The sequence below is a fragment of the Ranitomeya imitator genome, chromosome 2 (assembly GCF_032444005.1).
Source record: "Ranitomeya imitator isolate aRanImi1 chromosome 2, aRanImi1.pri, whole genome shotgun sequence".
In the NCBI taxonomy this organism is placed as follows: Eukaryota; Metazoa; Chordata; class Amphibia; order Anura; family Dendrobatidae; genus Ranitomeya; species Ranitomeya imitator.
In genome coordinates, this window is record NC_091283.1 from 480,242,541 (window position 1) to 480,264,206 (window position 21,666).

The 21,666-nt window shown below is 47.0% G+C and overlaps 1 protein-coding gene across 7 annotated transcripts in view; it reads left to right on the forward strand.

Annotated features, from left to right (window-relative positions):
* Positions 1-21,666, forward strand: part of TLK2 (tousled like kinase 2) — a 183,600-nt gene that overhangs the window by 37,547 nt on the left and 124,387 nt on the right. For 2 of the 7 annotated variants that reach the window (XM_069751340.1, XM_069751336.1), the window contains exons 2-6: positions 2,507-2,592; positions 3,388-3,459; positions 5,596-5,668; positions 6,706-6,749; positions 19,640-19,741. In XM_069751340.1, the coding sequence (XP_069607441.1) occupies positions 2,512-2,592; positions 3,388-3,459; positions 5,596-5,668; positions 6,706-6,749; positions 19,640-19,741 (372 nt within the window). In that variant the 5' untranslated portion in view covers positions 2,507-2,511. The remainder of the gene's footprint in view (positions 1-2,506; positions 2,593-3,387; positions 3,460-5,595; positions 5,669-6,705; positions 6,750-19,639; positions 19,742-21,666) is intronic. The other 5 variants (XM_069751338.1, XM_069751337.1, XM_069751343.1 and 2 more) reach the window with 3 other exon arrangements.

Genomic DNA, 21,666 nt, shown 5'->3' on the forward strand with positions numbered 1-21,666 from the left:
TGTGTGTGCGAGTGTTTGGTGAAACTATTCTGCAGGAGGAGGCTGTCAGGCGCGGGGGAGCTGTCAGGCGCGGGGGGCTGTCAGGCGCGGGGGGGGGGGGCAGGAAGGGGCTGAGGAGATGCAGCGTCAGATGGAGCTGGCAGCAGCAAGTGATAAAGGGGGGTGATCAGGGGGGCAGGGGTTGATCAGCGGGGCAGGGGGTGATTAGTGGTGATCACTGAAGAGGGTGATCACTAGGTGAGGAGGGACTGACAGGCGCAGGGGGCGGTAAGAGGAGAAATTAGTGCAGCAGCTGCAGGTGATAAAGGAGTGCAGGGGGTGATCAGTGGGGGGCAGGGGGTGATCAGGGGGTGATTAGCGGTGATCACTGAAGAGAGTGATCACCAGGGGAGGATGGGCTGACAGGCGCAGGGGGCGGTAGGAGAGCAGAAAAAAGCACAGAAGCTGCAGGTGATAAAGGGGGGCAGGGGGTGATCAGTGGGGGGCAGGGGGTGATCAGGGGGGTGGGGGTGCGCGGGGGGGTTGGGATTGATCAGGGGGTGATCACTAAAGAGGTTGATCACTAGGGGAGGAGGGGCTGACAGGCGTGGGGGGTAGGAGAGGAGAAAACTAAACGGAGCAGGCAGCAGCAGGTGATAAAGGGGGGCAGGGGGGTGATCAGGTGGACGGGGGGGGGGCAGGGGGTGATTAGGTGGGGCAGGGGGTAATCAGGGGGGGCAGGGGGTGATTAGCGGTGATCACTGAAGAGAGTGATCACCAGGGGAGGATGGGCTGACAGGCGCAGGGGGCAGTAGGAGAGCAGAAAAAAGCACAGAAGCTGCAGGTGATAAAGGGGGGCAGGGGGTGATCAGTGGGGGGCAGGGGGTGATCAGGGGGGTGGGGGGGGTGCGGGGGGGGGTTGGGGGTGATCAGGGGGTGATCACTAAAAGAGGGTGATCACTAGGGGAGGAGGGGCTGACAGGCGTGGGGGGTAGGAGAGGAGAAAACTAAACGGAGCAGGCAGCAGCAGGTGATAAAGGGGGGCAGGGGGGTGATCAGGTGGACAGGGGGGGGCAGGGGGTGATTAGGTGGGGCAGGGGGTGATCAGGGGGGGCAGGTGGTGATTAGCGGTGATCACTGAAGAGAGTGATCACCAGGGGAGGATGGGCTGACAGGCGCAGGGGGCAGTAGGAGAGCAGAAAAAAGCACAGAAGCTGCAGGTGATAAAGGGGGGCAGGGGGTGATCAGTGGGGGGCAGGGGGTGATCAGGGGGGTGGGGGGGGTGTGCGGGGGGGTTGGGGGTGATCAGGGGGTGATCACTAAAGAGGGTGATCACTAGGAGAGGAGGGGCTGACAGGCGTGGGGGGTAGGAGAGGAGAAAACGGAGCAGGCAGCAGCAGGTGATAAAGGGGTGCAGGGGGGTGATCAGGTGTTCAGGGGGGGCAGGGGGTGATTAGGTGGGGCAGGGGGTGATTAGGTGGGGCGGGGGGTGATTAGTGGTGATCACTGCAGAGAGTGATCACCAGGGGAGGAGGGGCAGACCGGCACAGGGGGCGGTAGGAGAGCAGAAAAACACGGCAGGTGACAAAGGGGGGCAGGGGGGCGATCAGGGGTGCAGGGGGGAGGGAGCGGAGGTTGGGGGGAGTGGAGGACAGGAGAGGGGAGTTACCTGTCTGGCAGTGGCGGAGGCGGTGGCAGCGGTGGCGCCGACACTGTGAAGAGGTGTGCGGCGATCGCGGTGTCTGGGGGCACAGGTGGGCAGTCAGGCACTTCGCTCCTCAGCTTCCACGGATGGGATGAAGCTGAGGAGCGAGGCAGACATTGTTTTTCTCCGCCCTCCACATCTAATTGGAGGGCTAGCGTCACATGGACGCTAGCTCCAATCAGATCAGAGGGGGGTGAAAAAAAGGTCAGCAGCGGTGATCGTAGACCCGGGGGGGCAGAGCCACCCCCCCTGGGGTCAAGTATAGGTCCCCCTGCACCTGCGGGTCGGGTGAACTTTCATTAACCCCGGTCACCCGGCCCGCAGGAACGCAATCCTTCTGTGACACAGCATATGCGTCACAGGTCGGATTGGCACCGACTTTCATGACGCATACGCTGTGTCACAGGTCGGGAAGGGGTTAAAATTGGCTCGATCACTAAGGGTTAAATGCGTTCTTACATTTCAGCATACTGGTCTGTATGGTTGCTTTCCCACAAAACACATTTGTGATCAAGATTTTTTCCTGAAGCATGCTTTATTTTTACATTTGCTAGATTTACTGTGAAACGAATGACGAAAATTCTTTTTAGACCTCATGAATATTCACATACAGAGTAATAACTAGTCTGCTGAGTGACATGATTGACCCTATCTATAATGTAGTATTTTTATTCTGCAATGTACAGCTCTGGATATATAAGGACGTCTCTTTTAAGATTAAATTAAACCTTTTATCTTGGTCTGCATGCATAACTTAGAGAATCATGCCTCTTCTGCAGCCATCCTTCAGAATGTGATTTGTCGCCATGTCTTATTTTGCAGTGGAAATGATGGAAGAGTTGCATAGCCTGGACCCTCGGCGCCAGGAATTATTGGAAGCAAGATTTACAGGAGCTGGGGTTGCAAAGGTAATTGGCAAGGGTATAAAACTTGGGTAATTGGTTCCCTTAAAAAAATAAAAAAAGCAGTTGACCTCTTGCAATCACTGGGTTTCATCTCTAGAGGTGCATCCAAACAGGCTATTTCCACTGGTGCAGATTTTGATGTGGAAATGCTGTGAATTTAGCATTCTTCATTGCAAAGTGTGAAAAAAAAAAATGCAAAAATAAAAAATCTGACGAGTCAGATCTTTTGTGATGGTCAAAAAGCCTTCTTTCTTGCAAGAAAACATTGAAGTTACAAGCATACTCTGTGTGTGTGTGTCTCTAAATCCCACCATATGATTGTAATCTAAGGCCGGGCGCACACGATACGTAAGTGGCAGTGCATGTTCGCTGCGTCCAAAGCTCTTCTGTCTATTGAATGCAGGTGAATCTGCATGTGTTCGCTGAACCGTGCGGATTCACCATATTCAATGGATTGTATGGGTGGAATTTCTCGTAAAGATGTGGAAAAATGTGCCGCATGTCCGTCTCTGCAGGTGAGCTGCGGGCATCTGTTCATGCATAGCGGGCTTGGGATTTCTTTGAAATACAATCCACTATCCGGTATCATCTGGCCACCGTGGGTTTGAACGCTGCATTAGTACACTGTGTCAAACCCACAGCGATTACTGATCGTGTGCACATAGTACACACTGACATGAGGAAATGACTTGGTGTCTCAGAGTTTTCTGCATGATCAGTGAATGGCTGATTGTAGGATTGCCACATTATTAGAGAGCTTTGTTTATGTGAATTAATGGTTTGTTTTTTCCTCCCCAGGGACAATTAAATAGCGAGTCTTCTAACCAAAGTCTGTGTAGCCTGGGTTCTCTGAGTGACAAAGAGCTTGAGGTACGGTCTGTTAATAATGCATAAACCTCTTTTTTTTAACTACTTTCAGTATATGGATTTGGTGCATTATACTGTAACAGCTGTTGGGTCATTTTTTAAGTCCCTCGTAGAAATGAATTCCCAGCGTTTCTTGTGCCGACTTAGATCTAACTTTTATAAATTTGTTGATCAGCTGCCATGAGAAAATAGAGAATTTAGTTAATCCATTTGAAGACCAATAGGCATTGTATCATGTTGGGCTACTGTTGCTGGAACTCCTCTTATTGGCCAAAAGATGGGTCATTGATGTTCCACTGTGTACAGATAGTGTCGCCATCTGTTCACTGATCGGCTTGTGAAGTGAACTCCCGGTTTTGTACATTTTCCGGGCACACATCTCCACTTGGAAAACTCGGATATTACTATTTTTGTGGGGGGTTTTGTTTTTGCGTTTTCGTTTTTACCTTCACCTTTTTACAAGGGCCATCGCTTTATTTCTCCGATGATCTAGCCACACGAGGGCATGTTTTTGCAGGAGCAGTTGTAGTTTTGAATTACCTCATTAATTTTTTACTATACAGTATATTGGAAAGCGGGGGGAAGTTTTCACAAAGTACAGTGAAAAAGAACAAAAATACACTTTTGACATTGTGTTTTGCATTTTGTGATGGTATGATTCTTCCAGATCGGTAGGATTGTGGTGATGCCAAACCTCCTACGTTTTTTTTTTTTTTTTCTTTTTAAACTCGTTTCTGTTGAGGATTAAGCAACATAGCAAAGTTATATCATAGAACAAAATAACAAACTGCATTTCTCGTTTATACCGTCTGGCAAAATTAACCATGCCCTTAACATACCATGGGTTTAATATCTTAACTAAAAGCATAAATACCACATATTTATCATGAGCGAGTACTCCTCATCACCAGGCACTAATGTGAATCAAACCAAGATTTCTTTTAACTTAGCAAATTTTTCAGCACAGTATCTCATTTTATATACCACCCTCTCATAGGAAGCTGCAGTATTTACCATATTGACACAGTGTGAAATCCTCGGGGGTCTTCTATCCAGCCAAAAACAGTGTTAACGTAAGAAGAGTTTGAGGGTTGTGAGGTCAGGTCTTCACTTCAAGGACTCCTAATAAACACACCTTGGGACAGAGTGATGCAGGGGATGTATGATCTTGATGAGGATAGCTGTGACCTCTTTCCAAATGAATACCACATCAGGTGTATAACATTTGCTGCCTCTTCCCCACACCTATGGCAACTGCTTGATCACACTTTTATAAACACAGCTGTTCCAAATGTGTTTTTTTGTGGGAAGAGGGTGGCGATTCAGATATTTTATTTTCTTAAATTAAAAAAAATTAAAGTCAGTCCCAGCTTTTCCGTCTGTATACGGACTGTGAAATACACTTGTGTGAATCTGGTCTAACACAGCCATTATCTGCAGGTCAGTCACTTATCCCACTCCCAACTTGAGCCGTATTTGTATTGCAGATGTCATGAAGGAGGTTAAAAAAAAAAACGTTACGTTTTGAGTTTCTTGTGCTAATCATAATTTGCATTGACCACAGTAACATTTTCTCTTTAGCATGCTTTTATCTTTTGGTTTTCTTTTCAAAGACATTTTAAGAACATTTTTAAAGGGATTCTCAACTAGAACAACCGATTCTCATTCACTATATTCCATCATGTAAGCTAATAACAATGTGTGTCCGGTCTCCCAATGCCCTTGTGATATGTCATGTGAGCCAATGAGCGGCTGCTTCTCTCGCTTACTTTTGGGTGCAACTGACACCTAGAAGCGCCCTCCTCCGGAGGTCTGTCTTTGTCTAAAGGAGAAGAGAGTGAAGCGGCTTTTCACTGGCTGCAGAGCACCCCGGGAGACCCGTCACTGGAAAAGTGCATGCACTGTATTGGAGTATAGATTATCATTTCACATGGGGGAATGTAGTGATTGAGAATGGGTTGTCCAAGTAGTCTACCTTTTTAAGTCTCTTAATGTAGCGATAGCTTGCAGTTAGTTTGGATGCCTTGTTTGTTTTCTTCAGTCCTCTTTTTGTAACCCTGAACACGAGTGCAGGATTTCCCAGTAAATAGCAGGACAGAGGTGCATATTTCTGTGTCATTCTAAAAGGTCTCTCTTTAGCAGACTCCAGAGAAAAAACAGAATGACCAGAGGAACCGCAAGAGGAAGGCAGAACCATATGAAACAAGTCAAGGTAATGTTTCAGCCACTGAGCTTATGATTTGATAAATCGCATAGATGCTGTAGTTGAGCTGATTACTCTCAGAGCGGCCATGAGGAGCATTTGAAAATGGTGGCCAGAAGTTTTGGAACAAAGACAGAAACCATTTCTATGTCACAGCTTCTGTTTTCTTTCAGAACGCCAATATAATGCTGTCTGTATTCTGCTAATTTAGAAGGCAGGGAGCTGGTTTGAAAGACTGTATGTGTGTTACCTGCCTTTTTTTCAATGGCTAACGGCTCATTAAGACAAGTGTATTAAATGGATAGCATACAGCTAGTACCCTGACCAATGACAGTCAATGCAGTAGTTCACATGAACACTTTTACAAAGACCAATGAGCCGTGTGTATAAGAGGGAAAAAAAAATCACAGCATGTGCTACTTTTATCTGTATTTTGGATCAGACAATTATAAGATAATGGGTGCACAAAAGTGATAATATAGAGGGTTCAATCTTTATCTCATGCGTTTTTCACAGATTCATTAGTTATTAACAGCAAACTGTATTTTGCCTTTTATTCATTAAATTGTTCATGTTAAAACAGGATGCCATATGGATGTTAAAACAGAGATAGAATGACAATGGATGAGATATCGTCGGATTTTTTTTGTATACACTCGCCTGAGCCAAGCCTCGGGGTGGAGTTGGGGTTAGTCTTTATTCACAGGGACATTACATATGGCCTGTGGATACTGTGTAGTTTGGTCCAAATATAGGAATGGATTCTGTAAAAAGAAAACCAGAATACCATTCCCAGATCTTTCTTAAAGGAAATGTTTTACTGCTTTCTTTTTAGTGAATTCGATGTTGTATGATAAATACATTATAGTGTATAAAGGAATAGCTGCAATCTTTTACTGAAGTCTTTGTAGAATAGATTCTGAAATTACAATTTTTAGGTGGTTTTAGAATTGTTCTCTCTTCAATCAGGTTTGCTTTATTTACTTCACAGTGGAAAATGCTATTTTTGTTTCGTCTTGAATTGAATTTTTTTGTTTTAATTTTAGGGAAGAACACTCCTAGAGGACATAAAATTAGTGATTATTTTGAGGTAAGAATCCTTTCATACATTACTGTGATATTGATACTGTGATATCATTCATTACATTACATACATTACTGTGATATTTTTATGTTGGAGCGAACACTGACCCACTAACTATTTGCAAGTTTAGTCACTTAAACAATAAATTAGGGCATTGTACCAAGGCTCGCTTCTGAAATCACCTAGATAATTTTCTTGAACGCTTCATTGGGGACACGGGAAACCCTGGGTGTATGCTGCTGAATCTAGGAGGCTGTCACTATGCACAAAAAATTAGCTCCTCCCCAGCAGTGTACACCTCACCAACTGATGATCCGTTTTAGCTTAGTGTCAGTAGGAGGCGGACATGGGTCTTTCAGTAGACTCACATCTACCTTGATTTTTGTCGTTTTTCATTAATATATGCCTTCTCAAAAGGTTTCCTCTTCTATCCCTTCGAAGAAAACAATGTGAACAGTCACTCTTTTATTTCACGTAGATACAGAGAGTACGGTGTGGACTGACATCTGTCTATCCGACAGGACACCAGCCCCTAACACACAAGATGTGATCGGAAGATTGGCTCTGGCCCCCCGCTCCTGCCTACTCGCTCACCAGAGCCAGATGGTTTCAGGAGGTACAGATGTCCCGCAGTCAGAGCTCTCTTCCTTTTCTATATATTTTTTTTTGGGGGGGGAGGATGGAGGTTTCGTGGCAACCAGGCGGCTTTCTGAGCTGGCAGCTCTTTGATGTCTCACCCTTCCTCCTTTTTCACCAGGATAAGGTGGTCTTGCGGCCTGTGCCTTCTTTTCTTCCCATGGTAGTCTCTGCCTTTTATCTCAATGAGGGCATCGTCCTCCCCCCTTACTGTCCTTCTCCAATTCACCCTGAAGAAGTTCACTGGATAAGTTGGACCTGGTCAGTGTGATTCGCGTCTACCTTTGTAGGACCACCTCTTTCCAAAGGATGGATTCTCTTTGAAATCCCTGAGGAGAAGAGGCCTTCCGACTTCCAAGGCTGCAATTGTTCGCTGGAACCGGGTGACCATCTGAGGCGTACTTGGATAAGAACAGAGTGTCTCCCCCTGGGTTTAACCCTGCTGTTCTGTTCGGTCTGGGGAGACCTATTTTGAACTTTGGTATTTTTTGGGGTGTTCAAGATGCGGTTCTGAAACTTGTGGTTGATTGACTTAAATGAGGATGGGTCGGTCGGCCACGGGTTTCAGAGCCGCATCTTGAATATTTTAAAGAATATTGAAGTTCAAAGTCGGTCATTTTTGACCAACAGAACAGCAGGGTTAAAGCCCACTCTATCTGGGCAGTGACATGGTCTTCTATTTACACATTCACCAAGTTGTGCAAAGTCAATTCCTACGCCTCGGCAGAAGCCAGCCTAGGTAGAAGAATTTTACAAGCTGCAGTGGCTAGTTCTCCGACATGAATGGAGTTTGTTCGTTCCGTCCCTAGGGACTGCTTTGGGACATCCCATGGTTTCCTGTATCCCCCAGTGGAGCGATAAAGAAAACATGTTTTCTCTGATCGCCCATGACGGCACCACGGAGAGAGGGGATCCGCCCACCAAGGACAGGAAACCTACGGATAAAAAGGCGGTACCACTCTCCTGCATCAGTTGGTTTCCTGTCCTTGATGGGAGACCTACGGACTTACCAGTCAGCGTTGGAATTCCGGGGCCAACCAGTCCGATTCAGGCAGCTGGGGTCCCTCTGCCTCGGCTGGGGTGGTGACCCGAGGCACCACCGCTGGGGGCTAGTGGGCCTCAAGGGTGCGTGGAGGAGGTGACAAGGAGTTCGCGGTCACCTCCTCAGGTAAGATGCAGCAGCGGCAACATCCAGGGGGGTCCCTCTGTGGTTGCGGGAGGTGCGGCGTGGCCCTCCCCTAGCTCGCGTCAGCCTGCACACTGCAACGCCATCGGGCTTGCAGAGCCGCGCAATAAGGGTCTGCATAGGACCGGGGGTGCCGGTCAGCAGCGCCATATCTGTACTCCGGGCGCCATCTTGGAAAGTCGGCGCATGCCCGGAACTGCGCTGGTCTCGCGAGACGCCGGGGCGCCGCGGAAGCAACTACGCAGGCGTCGGCGTTCGGCGCTCCTCGCCGTAGTCTGGACGCTCCATAGATCCCGACATGACGCTTAGGCGTTCTACAAGACGCAGGAGCGTCTGCGCAGGCGCCAGCGTTTCAGCGCTCCTCGTGCCGGCCGGGCGCTACTGCGCAGGCGCCGAGAAAGAAGAAGAAGAAAAAAAAAAAAGAGGAGCGGCGGGAAAGTTTAAATGGGAGGATTTACTTCCCCCCAGTGGCTCTGCAGTATATCGGCAGGAGCCTCAGGAGCAGTCGTGTCAGCGCCATCGTAGCAAGTGTTGTTTTGCGCAGACCAGCAGCAGCAGTATGAGCGACCCGGCATCTCCCTTGCCTGAATCACCTCCAGCTATAGCATCGCCGCAGCAGCAAAAAAGGCGGCAGCAGAAAGGTTACCAGGACACCAGCAAAGAACGCCAAAGGTCTCAACACAGCAAGGAGTCCAGCACGGCGTCGGGGAAAAAGCCAGAGGCTGAGAATTCCCAACCGGTATTTATGGGTCCTGGAGGTGGTAAGTTGATCTTCGTGAAAGTTAGAGACAGTAAGATTATTATTTGTCTCTTTTAGGGGAGGAAAAGCGTAGGTAAAACCAAGCACAAGGTCTGTGCCATCTGTAAAGAGGATCTTCCACTCGCCTGGGAGAAGCAACTATGTAATTCCTGCATACAGCAGACGGTATCAGAAAGCCTGCCCGGGTTTGCAACAGATCTTAAAAACCTGATTAAAGAGCAGGTGGAAGACACCTTTAAATCCCTTAAAAGGGGAAGAAAACGGAGAAGGACCAGACACAGGTCCCCGTCCCCAGTCTCTAAATCTGACAGCGATAGTGCGAGGTCGGTATCTTCCGACTCCAACCTCCGCATCTTCGTCATCCACTTCTTCCTCAGGAGGTCACAATTGTTTCCCATTAGAGGACACTGATGGCCTCATAAAGGCAATGAGGAGTACTATGGGGTTAGTAGACTCCCACCCTAAAAAATCAGCACAAGACATTATGTTTGGGGGCTTAGAACAAAAAAAGAGGAGAGCTTTTCCGCTTAATGAAACAATTGCAGCACTAATCAAAAAGGAATGGAAAAAAACCATGAAAAAGACTCTCCTAACTCCCAAAAGGAAATACCCCTTTGAGGATGAATCCTGCTCCTTTTGGGAAAAAGCCCCCAAATTAGATGTAGCAATAGCGAAAGCATCAAAGAAATTCGCTCTCCCGTTCGAGGACATGGGGGTCCTAAAAGACCCTATGGACAAGAAGGCGGATGCCTTCCTCAAGGGCTCTTGGGAGTCAGCGGGAGGAGGCCTGAAACCGGCAGTGGCAGCAGCATGCACATCTCGCTCCCTAATGATCTGGTTGAATCAACTAGAGGGTCAATTAAAGGGGAAAACTTCCCGAGACTTGATGCTGAAGACATTACCCGTAATAAGGGGAGCTGCGGCCTTTCTGGCTGACGCCTCGGCAGACTCTATAAGATTAGCTGCCAGGTCGGCAGTATTTGCTAATGCGGCCAGGCGTGCCCTCTGGCTTAAGAATTGGCCTGGCGATCTACAAACAAAAACAAAATTGTGTACTATCCCCTGCGAAGGGGAGTTTTTGTTCGGTTCCACATTAGATGATATCTTGGAAAAAGCAGGGGACAAGAAAAAGTCCTTTCCCTCTCTAGGTCTCCCCTCTTACAGGAAGCCCTTTCGGAACAAGAGGTTTTTCCGTAAGAACCCTGGGAGAGGCCAGGGAAAGTGGGAGGATAAGAGGAACAAGAACAAGGGGTTCATCTTTAACAAAAACCCCAGCGATACCAAGAAGCCTTCTCAATGAAGGTTCGCCCCAGGTGGGAGGGAGATTATCTCTCTTTCTCCCAGCCTGGAAAAAGATTACCTCCAGTCAATGGATTCTAAACATCATAGAATCAGGTCTGAGGCTGACATTCAAAAAATGGCCCCGTCCCTCTTTTACGATGACATCTATAAGATCTTCGGCAGAAGAACAGCTGGCACTGGAAAACGAGGTCATCGGGCTAGTAAAAAAGGGAGTACTCCTGGAGGTTCCCCCACAAGAAAGAGGGCAAGGGTACTATTCCCCTCTATTCCTGAGGAAGAAACCAGACGGTTCCTTCAGGACCATTATAAATCTAAAAAAACTAAACGATTACTTGGACGTTCAAGCATTCAAGATGGAAACGATAAAATCATCTATCAAAATGTTGTTTCCCCAATGCTTCATGGTGGTCCTGGACCTAAAGGACGCATATTATCACGTCCCAATACACAAGGATCACCAGAGGTTCCTCAGGATGGCAGTTCTCATCAGGGGAGTCCTAAATCACTTCCAATTTTCAGCTCTACCATTTGGCCTTGCCATAGCCCCGAGGGTTTTCACAAAGCTGATAGCAGAGGTAATGGCTCACCTCAGGGAAGAAAATACCCTAATCGTTCCATATCTGGACGATTTCTTGGTGATAGGCTCCTCCCCGCAACATTGCGAGGATCAACTGGCAATAGTGATGCATTCTTTAAAGGAATTGGGCTGGCTAATAAACATAGAGAAATCCAGACTAATGCCTTCTCAGGTCCAGGAGTACCTAGGTCTCACTCTAGACTCCAAAAAGATGGAGTGTCGGCTCCCAGAGAACAAGATACAAAAACTAAAAAGTTTAGTATCAAGAACCCAATCTCTCCCCTCCATAACACTCCGTCAGGCCATGTCCCTCTTAGGCTCCATGACCTCTTGTATTCCAGCGGTCCAGTGGGCCCAATTACATTCGAGAGTCCTTCAATGGCAGATATTATCGGAGCAAATCCATTTAGACGGGCAGTTGACTCTATCTCCTCGCACCAATCACTCTCTAACATGGTGGAAATCGCAAGAAAATCTTTCCCAGGGAGTCCCATGGGTAATTCAGGTCTCGAAAGTCCTGACTACAGACGCAAGCCCTTCAGGGTGGGGGGCCCATCTGGGCGACCTAGTAGCCCAGGGCATTTGGTCTCCATCTCTGGTAAACAAATCCTCCAACATGAAGGAACTCCTTGCAGTAAAATTTGGCCTTCAAGAATTCTTGGGGGTCCTTCACTCTCACCATGTAAGAGTAATGTCGGACAACCGGGTGGTAGTATCTTACCTAAATCACCAGGGGGGTACCCGTTCCAAAAATCTAATGGAAGTGACCGACTCAATCCTGCAAATAGCCGAGAGCAATCTCTTATCCCTAACAAGCCTACACATAAGGGGAGTAGACAATTACAAAGCAGACTTCCTCAGCCGGTCCAGCCTAAAACAGGGGGAATGGGAACTAAATCGGTCAATATTCACCCAGATCACAGAAAGATGAAGTGTTCCCAAAATAGATCTCTTTGCAAGCCATCTAAACAAAAAAGTAGCCTCCTTTAGCTCACTATCTCCTCTGGGGAAGCCAGTAGCGGTGGACGCTTTCCTGATATCTTGGGGTCACCATCTGGTCTATGCCTTCCCTCCTCTTATTCTGATTCCAGCAGTGCTGAGGAAGATTCGGGAGGACGGGGCGCTGGTCATCCTAATTGCCCCGTTCTGGCCGAAGAGACCTTGGTTCTCATGGATGAGGAAGATGTCAATATCCGACCCTTGGGTATTACCAGACCTTCAGGATCTATTGTCGCAGGGCCCAGTCTGTCATCCACGAGTCAAGAACTTGCACTTGACAGCTTGGCTCTTGAAAGGAAATTATTAGAGGGCAGAGGGTTCTCTCCGGGGCTAATCTCAACTCTGTTACAAAGTAGGAAGCCGGTTACAACAAAACAATACGGCAAGGTATGGAAAAAATTTTTTCTGTCTTCTTCAGGTGTAATAATAGGGAAAGAAATTCCCCTTACTTCCATACTAGAATTCCTACAAAATGGGTTGGAGATGGGGTTGGCCACTAGTACCCTAAAAGTTCATGTGGCAGCTTTGGGAGCCCTATTCAATTTTGACTTGGCTTCAAACAGATGGGTCTCTAGATTTATCAGGGCAGCAGGAAGATCGAGGCCTCTTCCAGTAAAAATTGTTCCTCAATGGGACTTAAACTTGGTCCTTAAAGCCCTGACTAGTACTCCATTTGAACCATTACGCGAAGCTTCACTGAAAAATTTATCTCTAAAAACTGCTCTGTTAGTCGCCCTCACTTCTGCCCGTAGGGTTAGCGACTTACAGGCTCTCTCAGCCAATCCTCCCTACACACAATTTCTAGAGGATAGTCATTTTAAAAACAGACCCAGCGTATCTACCGAAAGTGGCTTCAAAATTTCATAGGTCCCAAGAGATATCTCTCCCCTCCTTCTGTCCCAACCCTAAAAATAAGGAGGAACAAACATTACATACACTAGATGTAAAAAGGTGTCTCTTACATTACATAGAAGCCACTAGAGAGAGTAGGGAGGATCCCTCTCTGTTTGTGTGTTTCCAGGGTCCCCGGAAGGGGAAAAAAGCATCCAAAGCCACCATAGCAAGATGGATCACGGATGCCATCAGTCTCTCATACTCGGCAAGTGGGATGTCCGTTCCCGGGGAGGTTAAGGCTCACTCAACAAGGGCAGTGGCAACTTCCTGGGCGGAGAAGGCCGGAGCTTCCATAGACCAGATATGTAGAGCTGCTACCTGGTCTTCACCATCCACATTCTATAGGCACTATAGATTGGACCTAATCTCCTCTTCAGACCTTACTTTCGGTAAAAGGGTTCTGGAGGCGGTGGTCCCTCCCTGAATGTACTATCTATGCAATTCTCTCCGTGGTGCCGTCATGGGCGATCAGAGAAAAATATAGTTCTTACCGATAACGGTATTTCTCTGAGCCCATGACGGCACCCGTACATTCCCTCCCTTCACTTATGGGTGCGCACATTAAATTAGTGCCATAGTCTATTGATAGTCTTTAAACACGCGGTATCTCGTTATGATAAACAGTTAAAATTTACAAATGTTTTAGTAGTCTCCCATCATTCTCTATGTAAAACAACTGATGCAGGAGAGTGGTACCGCCTTTTTATCCGTAGGTTTCCTGTCCTTGGTGGGCGGATCCCCTCTCTCCGTGGTGCCGTCATGGGCTCAGAGAAATACCGTTATCGGTAAGAACTATATTTTTTTTGGTTACGCACCTTAAAATCTTTTTCGGAGCCTTCATTGGGTGATACATCACCCTCCCAGGCTTGTTAGCAGAACTGCCTTTTTCTCTAGCAGCCTTCCACGACAGCCACAGGAGGTTGTCTCCATACCCTAATGGGGGACAGGAAGCACAAGAGGTTAAAAACCCCTCCCACCTCCCATTAACCAGTATCTTTCCTGTCCCCCATGGGGCATGGAGAGGTTTCTGGTGCGCTGCGCGGCCGGCTCTGCAGTTGTACCTGTGTTTTTTATTTTCTGCCGGGCATTGGTGGTCGGGCCCCCAGGGCTTCCTCCTCCGGTTTCTTGCTCCCGTCTCTTCGGATTCGGGACCGCGTTCCCGGTCCTCCTGCGTCCTCTTGGGGGATAAAGCGGACCGGTGAGCCCATCCCGGAGGCCTCCCTGAGCTCTCCGGCGTCTCCTCCTCCTGTGCGCGCTGTTCGGCGACCCGGAAGTCACATGGTGCCTTCTACTTCCGGGTCGGCGCTCCTGCATAGGAGCGATATCCTGTCCAGCGAAATGGACTACCGAACGGCGTGTGAGGCACGCTGCACCCTCGCACGCCTGCCTAGGACCGCGGAGGGGGGGAGAGGGGGTGTCTAATTGCCACGCGCTGGTGCAGCCTTATTTTCTATATAAGCTGCAAAGACGTCTCAGGTAAGCCTGCTGTAAGCATGGATTCGTCTTGCCCTGCAGCTGCAGAGCCCAGCGCTCCTCAAGCCCCAGTAAGTGTGGCAGAGATGGGTCCCATTTTAAAGGTAGATTTATGTATACCTTCTTACACCGCTTCCTCTCTCATTGCAGGGAGTCAAGCCTGGCCCTAGAACTACTACTAAACGCAAATGCGCTACCTGTAGTGTGAAAATGCCCTTAAATTGGGAGAAAAAGCTGTGCCAACCTTGTACGGATAAAGTAGTCCGGGCGGAACACCCTTCATTAATTGAAGAAATTCACTCCCTGGTTAGACAAGAGGTCCAAACATCTTTGGCCACGCTCGCCCCCCTCCACCACCACCACCACCATCCTCACCTGGTCCATCACTTCCCAAAAAGAGGAAAATCCAGGAATATTCCGGGTCAGAGTCTGAAGGGTCTTATACGTCATCTTCAGTCAAATGGGAAGATGTGTTACCCCATAAATCTGCGGAAATTAGGAAATCTCTTTTTTCCTCTGAATACATTGAGGAATTGGTGTCTGCAGTGAGGAATACTATGGGGCTAAAGGAGGAACCAGTTCCTCAGTCTATACAAGACGAGTTATTCGGTATACATTCCGAAAAGAAACCAGGTTTCCCCGTACATAGAAGTATCATAGACATGATTAATAATGAGTGGGAACTGCCTGAGAAACGGCTATCCACTCCTTCAGACTTTGAATCCTCATCTAGAGGAAACCGTTTTTTAATCAAATGGAACATCCCCAAAATAGATGTTCAGGTGGCTAGAGTGGCTAAGAAGACGGCTCTGCTGTTCGAGGATTCTTCCCAGTTAAAGGACCCCTTGGATAGGAAGATTGAGAGCCTTCTCAAAAAGTCCTGGGAAACTTCTACCTCGGCCCTCAGATTCAATATCGCATCCACCTGCGTGGCCCGCTCTCTCTTCCGTTGGATAGAGGAGCTAGAAAACCACATCTCTCAGGGTACCCCGCGAGAAGAAGTATTGGATTCCTTGCCTATTTTACATAGAGCAACCGGGTTCCTTGCAGACGCCTCACTGGAATCTATCCGTGTGGCCGCCAGATCTCTAGTCCAAACAAATTCAGCCAGAAGAGCTCTCTGGCTAAAAATGTGGAGTGGAGATGTCACCTCAAAAATAAAACTATGTTCTATCCCCTTTAAGGGTGATTAGGTGTTTGGGCCCTCATTGGATGACACCCTAGAGAAAGCCACGGACAGAAAGAAAACTCTTCCTGAACAAAGACCTCCCAGGAAGCGTTTTTTTCGACCCTCCCAGCCCCAGCCCTCCCAGGGTAAAGGGAAAGGGAAAACCGGGAGGTGGAGTTATGCTAAGGGGAAACCTAAAAACATCCTTATTCCCCAACAAACACAACAGGAAAAACAATGACTCCGATCCTGTGGGGGGGAGGCTTTCGAGCTTTGTTCTCAGTTGGCAGAATATCTCCAACAGCCCTTGGGTAGTAACTGTTATCCAGCAGGGTCTTCTGATAGAGTTCGATGCGCCTCCTCCCAGGATTTTAAGAGTCCCCTCCCCGTCATCTCGGGAGACTCAAAACCTGATGATGGCAGGAATACAGGACTTACTAAACTCGAGAGCTATTTCCGTGGTCCCGGTAAACGAGCAAGGGGAAGGTCACTATTCCCGTATCTTCATGGTAAAAAAGCCTTCCGGGCAGGCTCGGATTACAATAAATCTAAAAGCTCTCAACAAATACATAACTTACCGAAAATTCAAAATGGAGTCAGTAAAAACAGCCATCCCTCTGATAGCTCCTCATTCCTATATGGCAACAATAGATCTCAAAGATGCCTATTTCCATATTCCAATGCATCCTCGCCACAGGAAATACCTAAGATTTGCGGTCCAAATCAATCAAAAGGTCCTGCACTTCCAATACAGTGTTCTTCCCTTCGGGGTCTCCTCGGCCCCAAGGGTTTTCTCCAGAGTCATGGCGGAAACTGTAGCTCACATCAGGAACCAAGACGTCGCTATAGTGCCGTACTTGGACGACTTTTTAATAATTGGTCCTTCAGCCGAAATTCTCAGAGGATTTCCAAAACTTTGGATATCTTACAACTTTTGGGTTGGATACCCAATCTAAGCAAGTCCCAACTATTACCATCAAAGGTGATAAAATTTCTCGGAGTCCTTTTGGACTTGGGAAATCAAAAATCTTTCCTACCAGAGGAACACCAGAGGAACCTGATATCCAAGGTCCTAGAGTTCAAGAAACAACGGTCTCCGACTCTGCGGACTGCAATGTCTCTTCTGGGGTCGATGACGGCCTGTATACAATCAGTCCAGTGGGCTCAAAGCCACTCCAGAGTTCTGCAGACACACATCCTAAGAAACTGGAACGGAAATCCAAATTCCTTGAACAGAAGAGTGTACACTCCAGGGAATGTAAAAGCCTCGTTAACCTGGTGGGCGATCCAATCAAACCTGCTAAAGGGAGTAGACTGGATTCAAGATCCACTGGTGACAGTGACAACAGACGCCAGTCAAAGAGGTTGGGGAGCAGTCGTCTCACAGATCCCGTTCCAGGGTCTCTGGAATCGGAAAGAAAGCTCCAGGTCCTCCAACTTCAGAGAATTGATGGCAGTGGAGAGGGCCCTTCTGGCCTCCAGCAGTCTTATTTTAGGTCAACATGTCAGAGTTTACTCAGACAATATGACGACTGAAGCGCATCTAAAGCACCAGGGGAGCTCGAAGTTCAATCATTTGAAGACCATATCAAACAGAATTTTTTACTGGGCAGAGAAACATCTCTCTCCATCAGCAATACACCTCAAGGGATCAGTAAATACTCATGCAGATCTCCTGAGTCGTCGCGACTTTCATCCAGGAGAATGGAGTCTGAAGGCGGATGTTTTCAGAATGTTGACGGACAGATGGGGACTTCCCGACATAGATCTCCTAGCATCAGGTCAGAATGCACAGGTCGAGAACTACTTCTCTTTAGACCCCTGGGACAGGTCTCAGGGAGTAGACGCCTTTGCTCATTCATGGAGATTCCATCTAGCGTACATGTTTCCTCCAATACCGTTGCTTGCAAAGACCCCCCGGAAGATCCGAGATGATCAAGTCCAGACTATTCTAGTAGCTCCGGCATGGCCAAAGAGAAGCTGGTATCACCTCATCAGAGAACTGAAAGTGGATGGTCCGGTCTTTCTCCAAACATCAGAGGATCTACTCTGCCAAGGCCCCTTTTATCATCCGGAGCCGCAAAAGTTCAAGCTGGCAGCCTGGCTATTGAAGCCCAGGTACTAAGAGCTAAAGGTCTTTCGGAGTCAGTAATCTCTACCTTACAGAGGTCTAGAAAGCCTGTCACCAATGCTATATATAGCAAAATTTGGATGAGATTCTCCTCATGGGTGTCATCCTCGTAATCCTGACCCTTTCCATCCTAATATCTCACAAATATTAGATTTTCTACAAAAAGGATTGGAATTGGGGCTGAAGCCAAGTACCTTAAAGGTTCAAGTGTCAGCTTTGAGTTCTGTCTTCGACCAAGACCTTGCAGGACATCGTTGGATAAAAAGGTTTATGGCCGCATAATCAAGGCATTGTCCAAGAAAACAAATCTTTGTGCCGTCATGGGACTTAAACGTAGTTCTAAAGGGCCTTACGGCTCTTCCATTTGAGCCATTATCATCTTGTTCCTCACAGCTTCTGTCCTGCAAGACTGCCTTCTTAGTTGCAATTTCTACTGCAAGACGAGTGGGGGAAATACAGGCCCTTTCAATTAGAGAGCCTTATCTTATTATACGAGATGATTCCATTGTATTCCGACCAGATCCATGTTTCCTTCCGAAGGTAGTGTCAGAATTTCATCGATCACAGGATATAGTCCTTCCATCGTTCTGTCACAATCCTTCAAACCCGGAGGAACACAGATTTCATACATTAGACGTACGACGTATAGTGTTATACTACCTGGAACAAACCAAATCCTTCAGAATTGTCAAAAATCTCTTCGTTCATCTATCTGGCCGAAACAAGGGCAAGAAGGTAGCGAAGAGTACCATTGCCAACTGGATAAAGAAGGCCATTACTGAAGCATACCTAGCTCAGAATATTGCAATTCCTGCGGGCCTAAAGGCTCATTCCACCAGTTCTACTTCCGTCTCTTGGGCTGAAAGTGCTGGCGCTTCAACAGAGCAGATTTGCAGGGCTGCAACATGGTCTTCTCTACACACATTTACTAAGCATTATAGATTGGACTTCTGGTCCAATCGGGATCTTGCTTTTGGCCGAAAGGTTCTTCAGGCTGTGGTCCCTCCCTAAATTCAGAATTGGTTGGCATTCCTCCTGTGGCTGTCGTGGAAGGCTGCTAGAGAAAATAGAATTATTCTTACCGTTAATTCGGTTTCTAGGAGCCTTCCACGACCACATTAATTCCCTCCCGATGTTCTTGGATATTTAGTCTGAGAACCTAAAGGTAACCGGTGCTATGGGTTCAGTTGTAAGTCACTGGTTAGTGGGAGGGGTTTTTAACCTCTTGTGCTTCCTGTCCCCCATTAGGGTATGGAGACAACCTCCTGTGGCTGTCGTGGAAGACTCCTAGAAACCGAATTAACGGTAAGAATAATTATATTTTTTCTGTTAGTTTCTACTGTTTGTTAGTTTGTGCATTTTCTTATATACATATGTTGCTTCTACTGCTTTCTCACTAACTTCTTAACTTAGTGCCAGTCGGTGGGGTGTGTACTGCTGGAGAGGAGCTAATTTATTTGTGCATAGTGTCAGCCGCCTAGTGGCAGCAGCATACACCCATGGTTTCCTGTGTCCCCTCAATGAAGGCTCCGAGAAACAGGTTTTACAGTGAGTAGCCAAAAATCCTGTTTTTATGGAGATGCAACGACTCCTTTATTATAGCACTTTTTAACCTTCAACCATTGAAAATATACCCTGGGTTTCTCTAATTGATCGTGGTTATGGAGATGTAAAAACAAATTATTAAACATTTTCAACTTAAAACTACTTCACAGACCTTAAAAATGGCAAGTTAATTCTTCAAGCATCTTTTTAATTATTTTAATGCAGTTTGCTGGGGGAAGTGGCCCGGGGACAAGTCCAGGCAGAAGCGTTCCACCGGTTGCCAGATCCTCACCGCAACATTCCTTATCAAACCCACTGCCCTTACCGGTAAATCTTCTGTCTTTTTTTTTTTTTTTTTAACATGTCAAGCAAGGTGTTTTGGATTATCTCAAGTGTAGGTTTTTGAGTTTTTTGTTTTTCCATTATGGTGTAAAATTGGCTATACACATTTGATGGCGGTCTCATAAATGTTCTTTCAGCCGACAGGTAAAGTCCTCACAAATTGTTCGTGCATGTTCGGCCATACATGTATTTTCAGTGGGCAGAATGAAATAAGCTGCTGCCAGACCTTCTTTCAGCTGCTGATAGCCTAATGCAGCAGGGAGCCGGCTGTCAAATCAATATGACATTGGTGATCCCCCATCAACAGAACTGATCTGTTAACGTGACGTCACATGAAGGAGAATCGCTGGCAGGGGAGTGACCACTCTGAACTGGGAGATTGTTGCACAGGCAGGCTGTTAGCAATGACCTCCTGATAAGTGTTTATGGGGGGGAAAAAAAATCCACCTCAGATAACCCCCTATCAAGATAAGTGTCAAATCCTGAGTGAGAAAACAAAGTAGGAAAAACCTTTCCCAAACAAGTGTCCGTCTTTACACACAAACAGGAATGTTCCCGTTCATTGGCACCAAACTTTGATGCTGAAAATATTTTATAACGGATACACCACTTGTTAAAAAAAAATAGATCTTCAGAAAATATATTGAAGATGTCAACAGATCTAAAGCCCATGGCTATTTATTGGAAGGCAAAAAAAATCACTTGGCACTCAATATTTGAAAAAAAAAAAAATTGATTCCTACTTTTTTGTACATCCAGACCAAATAAATTAAATTAAACATTTTCAGTCCGTCATAGGACCTTCATCAGAATAATCTTATTGGAGAAAACTGGAAAAGAAATGCTTTGTAATAATATCCTGGTTGAAGAAATTCCACAGTTAACAGTTTTGTGCTGTGTGTCATATGAAATTATGGGCATAAAGGCGGCTGTGTGTGGTCTGTTGGGGTTATTCACATAACAGGAGAGGGACAGCGCTACTTGAATATGCAAAGAACTTGCCACAGGAATGGCGCTGCTAAGGCTACTTTCACACTAGCGTCGGACGCTAGCGTTTGTTGCGCCGCACAACGGGTGCAGCGGATGCATTTCTCCAGCGCATCCGCTGCCCCATTGGGAGGTGGGGGCGGAGTTCCGGCCACGCATGCGCGGTCGGAAAAAGCGGTCCTTCGATTGCAAAAAACGTTACATTTAACGGTTTTTGCTCCTGGCGGTCCGCTACAACACGGCGCAACCGTCGCACGACGATTGCGACGTGTGTCAATACGTCGCAATGCGTCGGTAATGTTACTCTATGGGGCAAAAACGCATCCTGCAAACAACTTTGCAGGATGCATTTTTTCACCTAAACGACGCATTGCGACGTATTGAAAACGACGCTAGTGTGAAAGTAGCCTAAGGGATGAAGGAGCACTCCAGAACTTGGCAGGAAACTTGCAAGGGGAATGGTGCTTATTGCCCAGGTTCGTCATATGACGATCCCACCGGTGAGTGATGGGGCTCTGGAAGAAAGCCGCTATTTATTGGAAGGCAGACTGGATGCACTAAAATTAAGTTTTTCTCTGGGAAGCAAAATATATTTTTTGGGACCAATTGCCATATTTCATGTTGTCTAGGTGTATGGCGATTTTACATGAAGGGAGCTAATTGTCAGAGTTAGGGTTCATGCAGACCACCACATTTTCAGTATGAGTGCAATCCAACAAAACATCGGATCGCATTCGGAGCAATTTTATTCTATCAGGCTGTGCACATGTCTGACTTTGTTCCTCGGAGTCTTTCCGAGGGAAAAAGATGCTGCAAGCCCAAGTTTAATTCTCTATTCATACTGAACTCCACCTATGGAAGTCAATGAGTCTGTGGAAACCATCGGACTGCACTCTAACATCTGAGTGCAGTCCGTTTTTCAC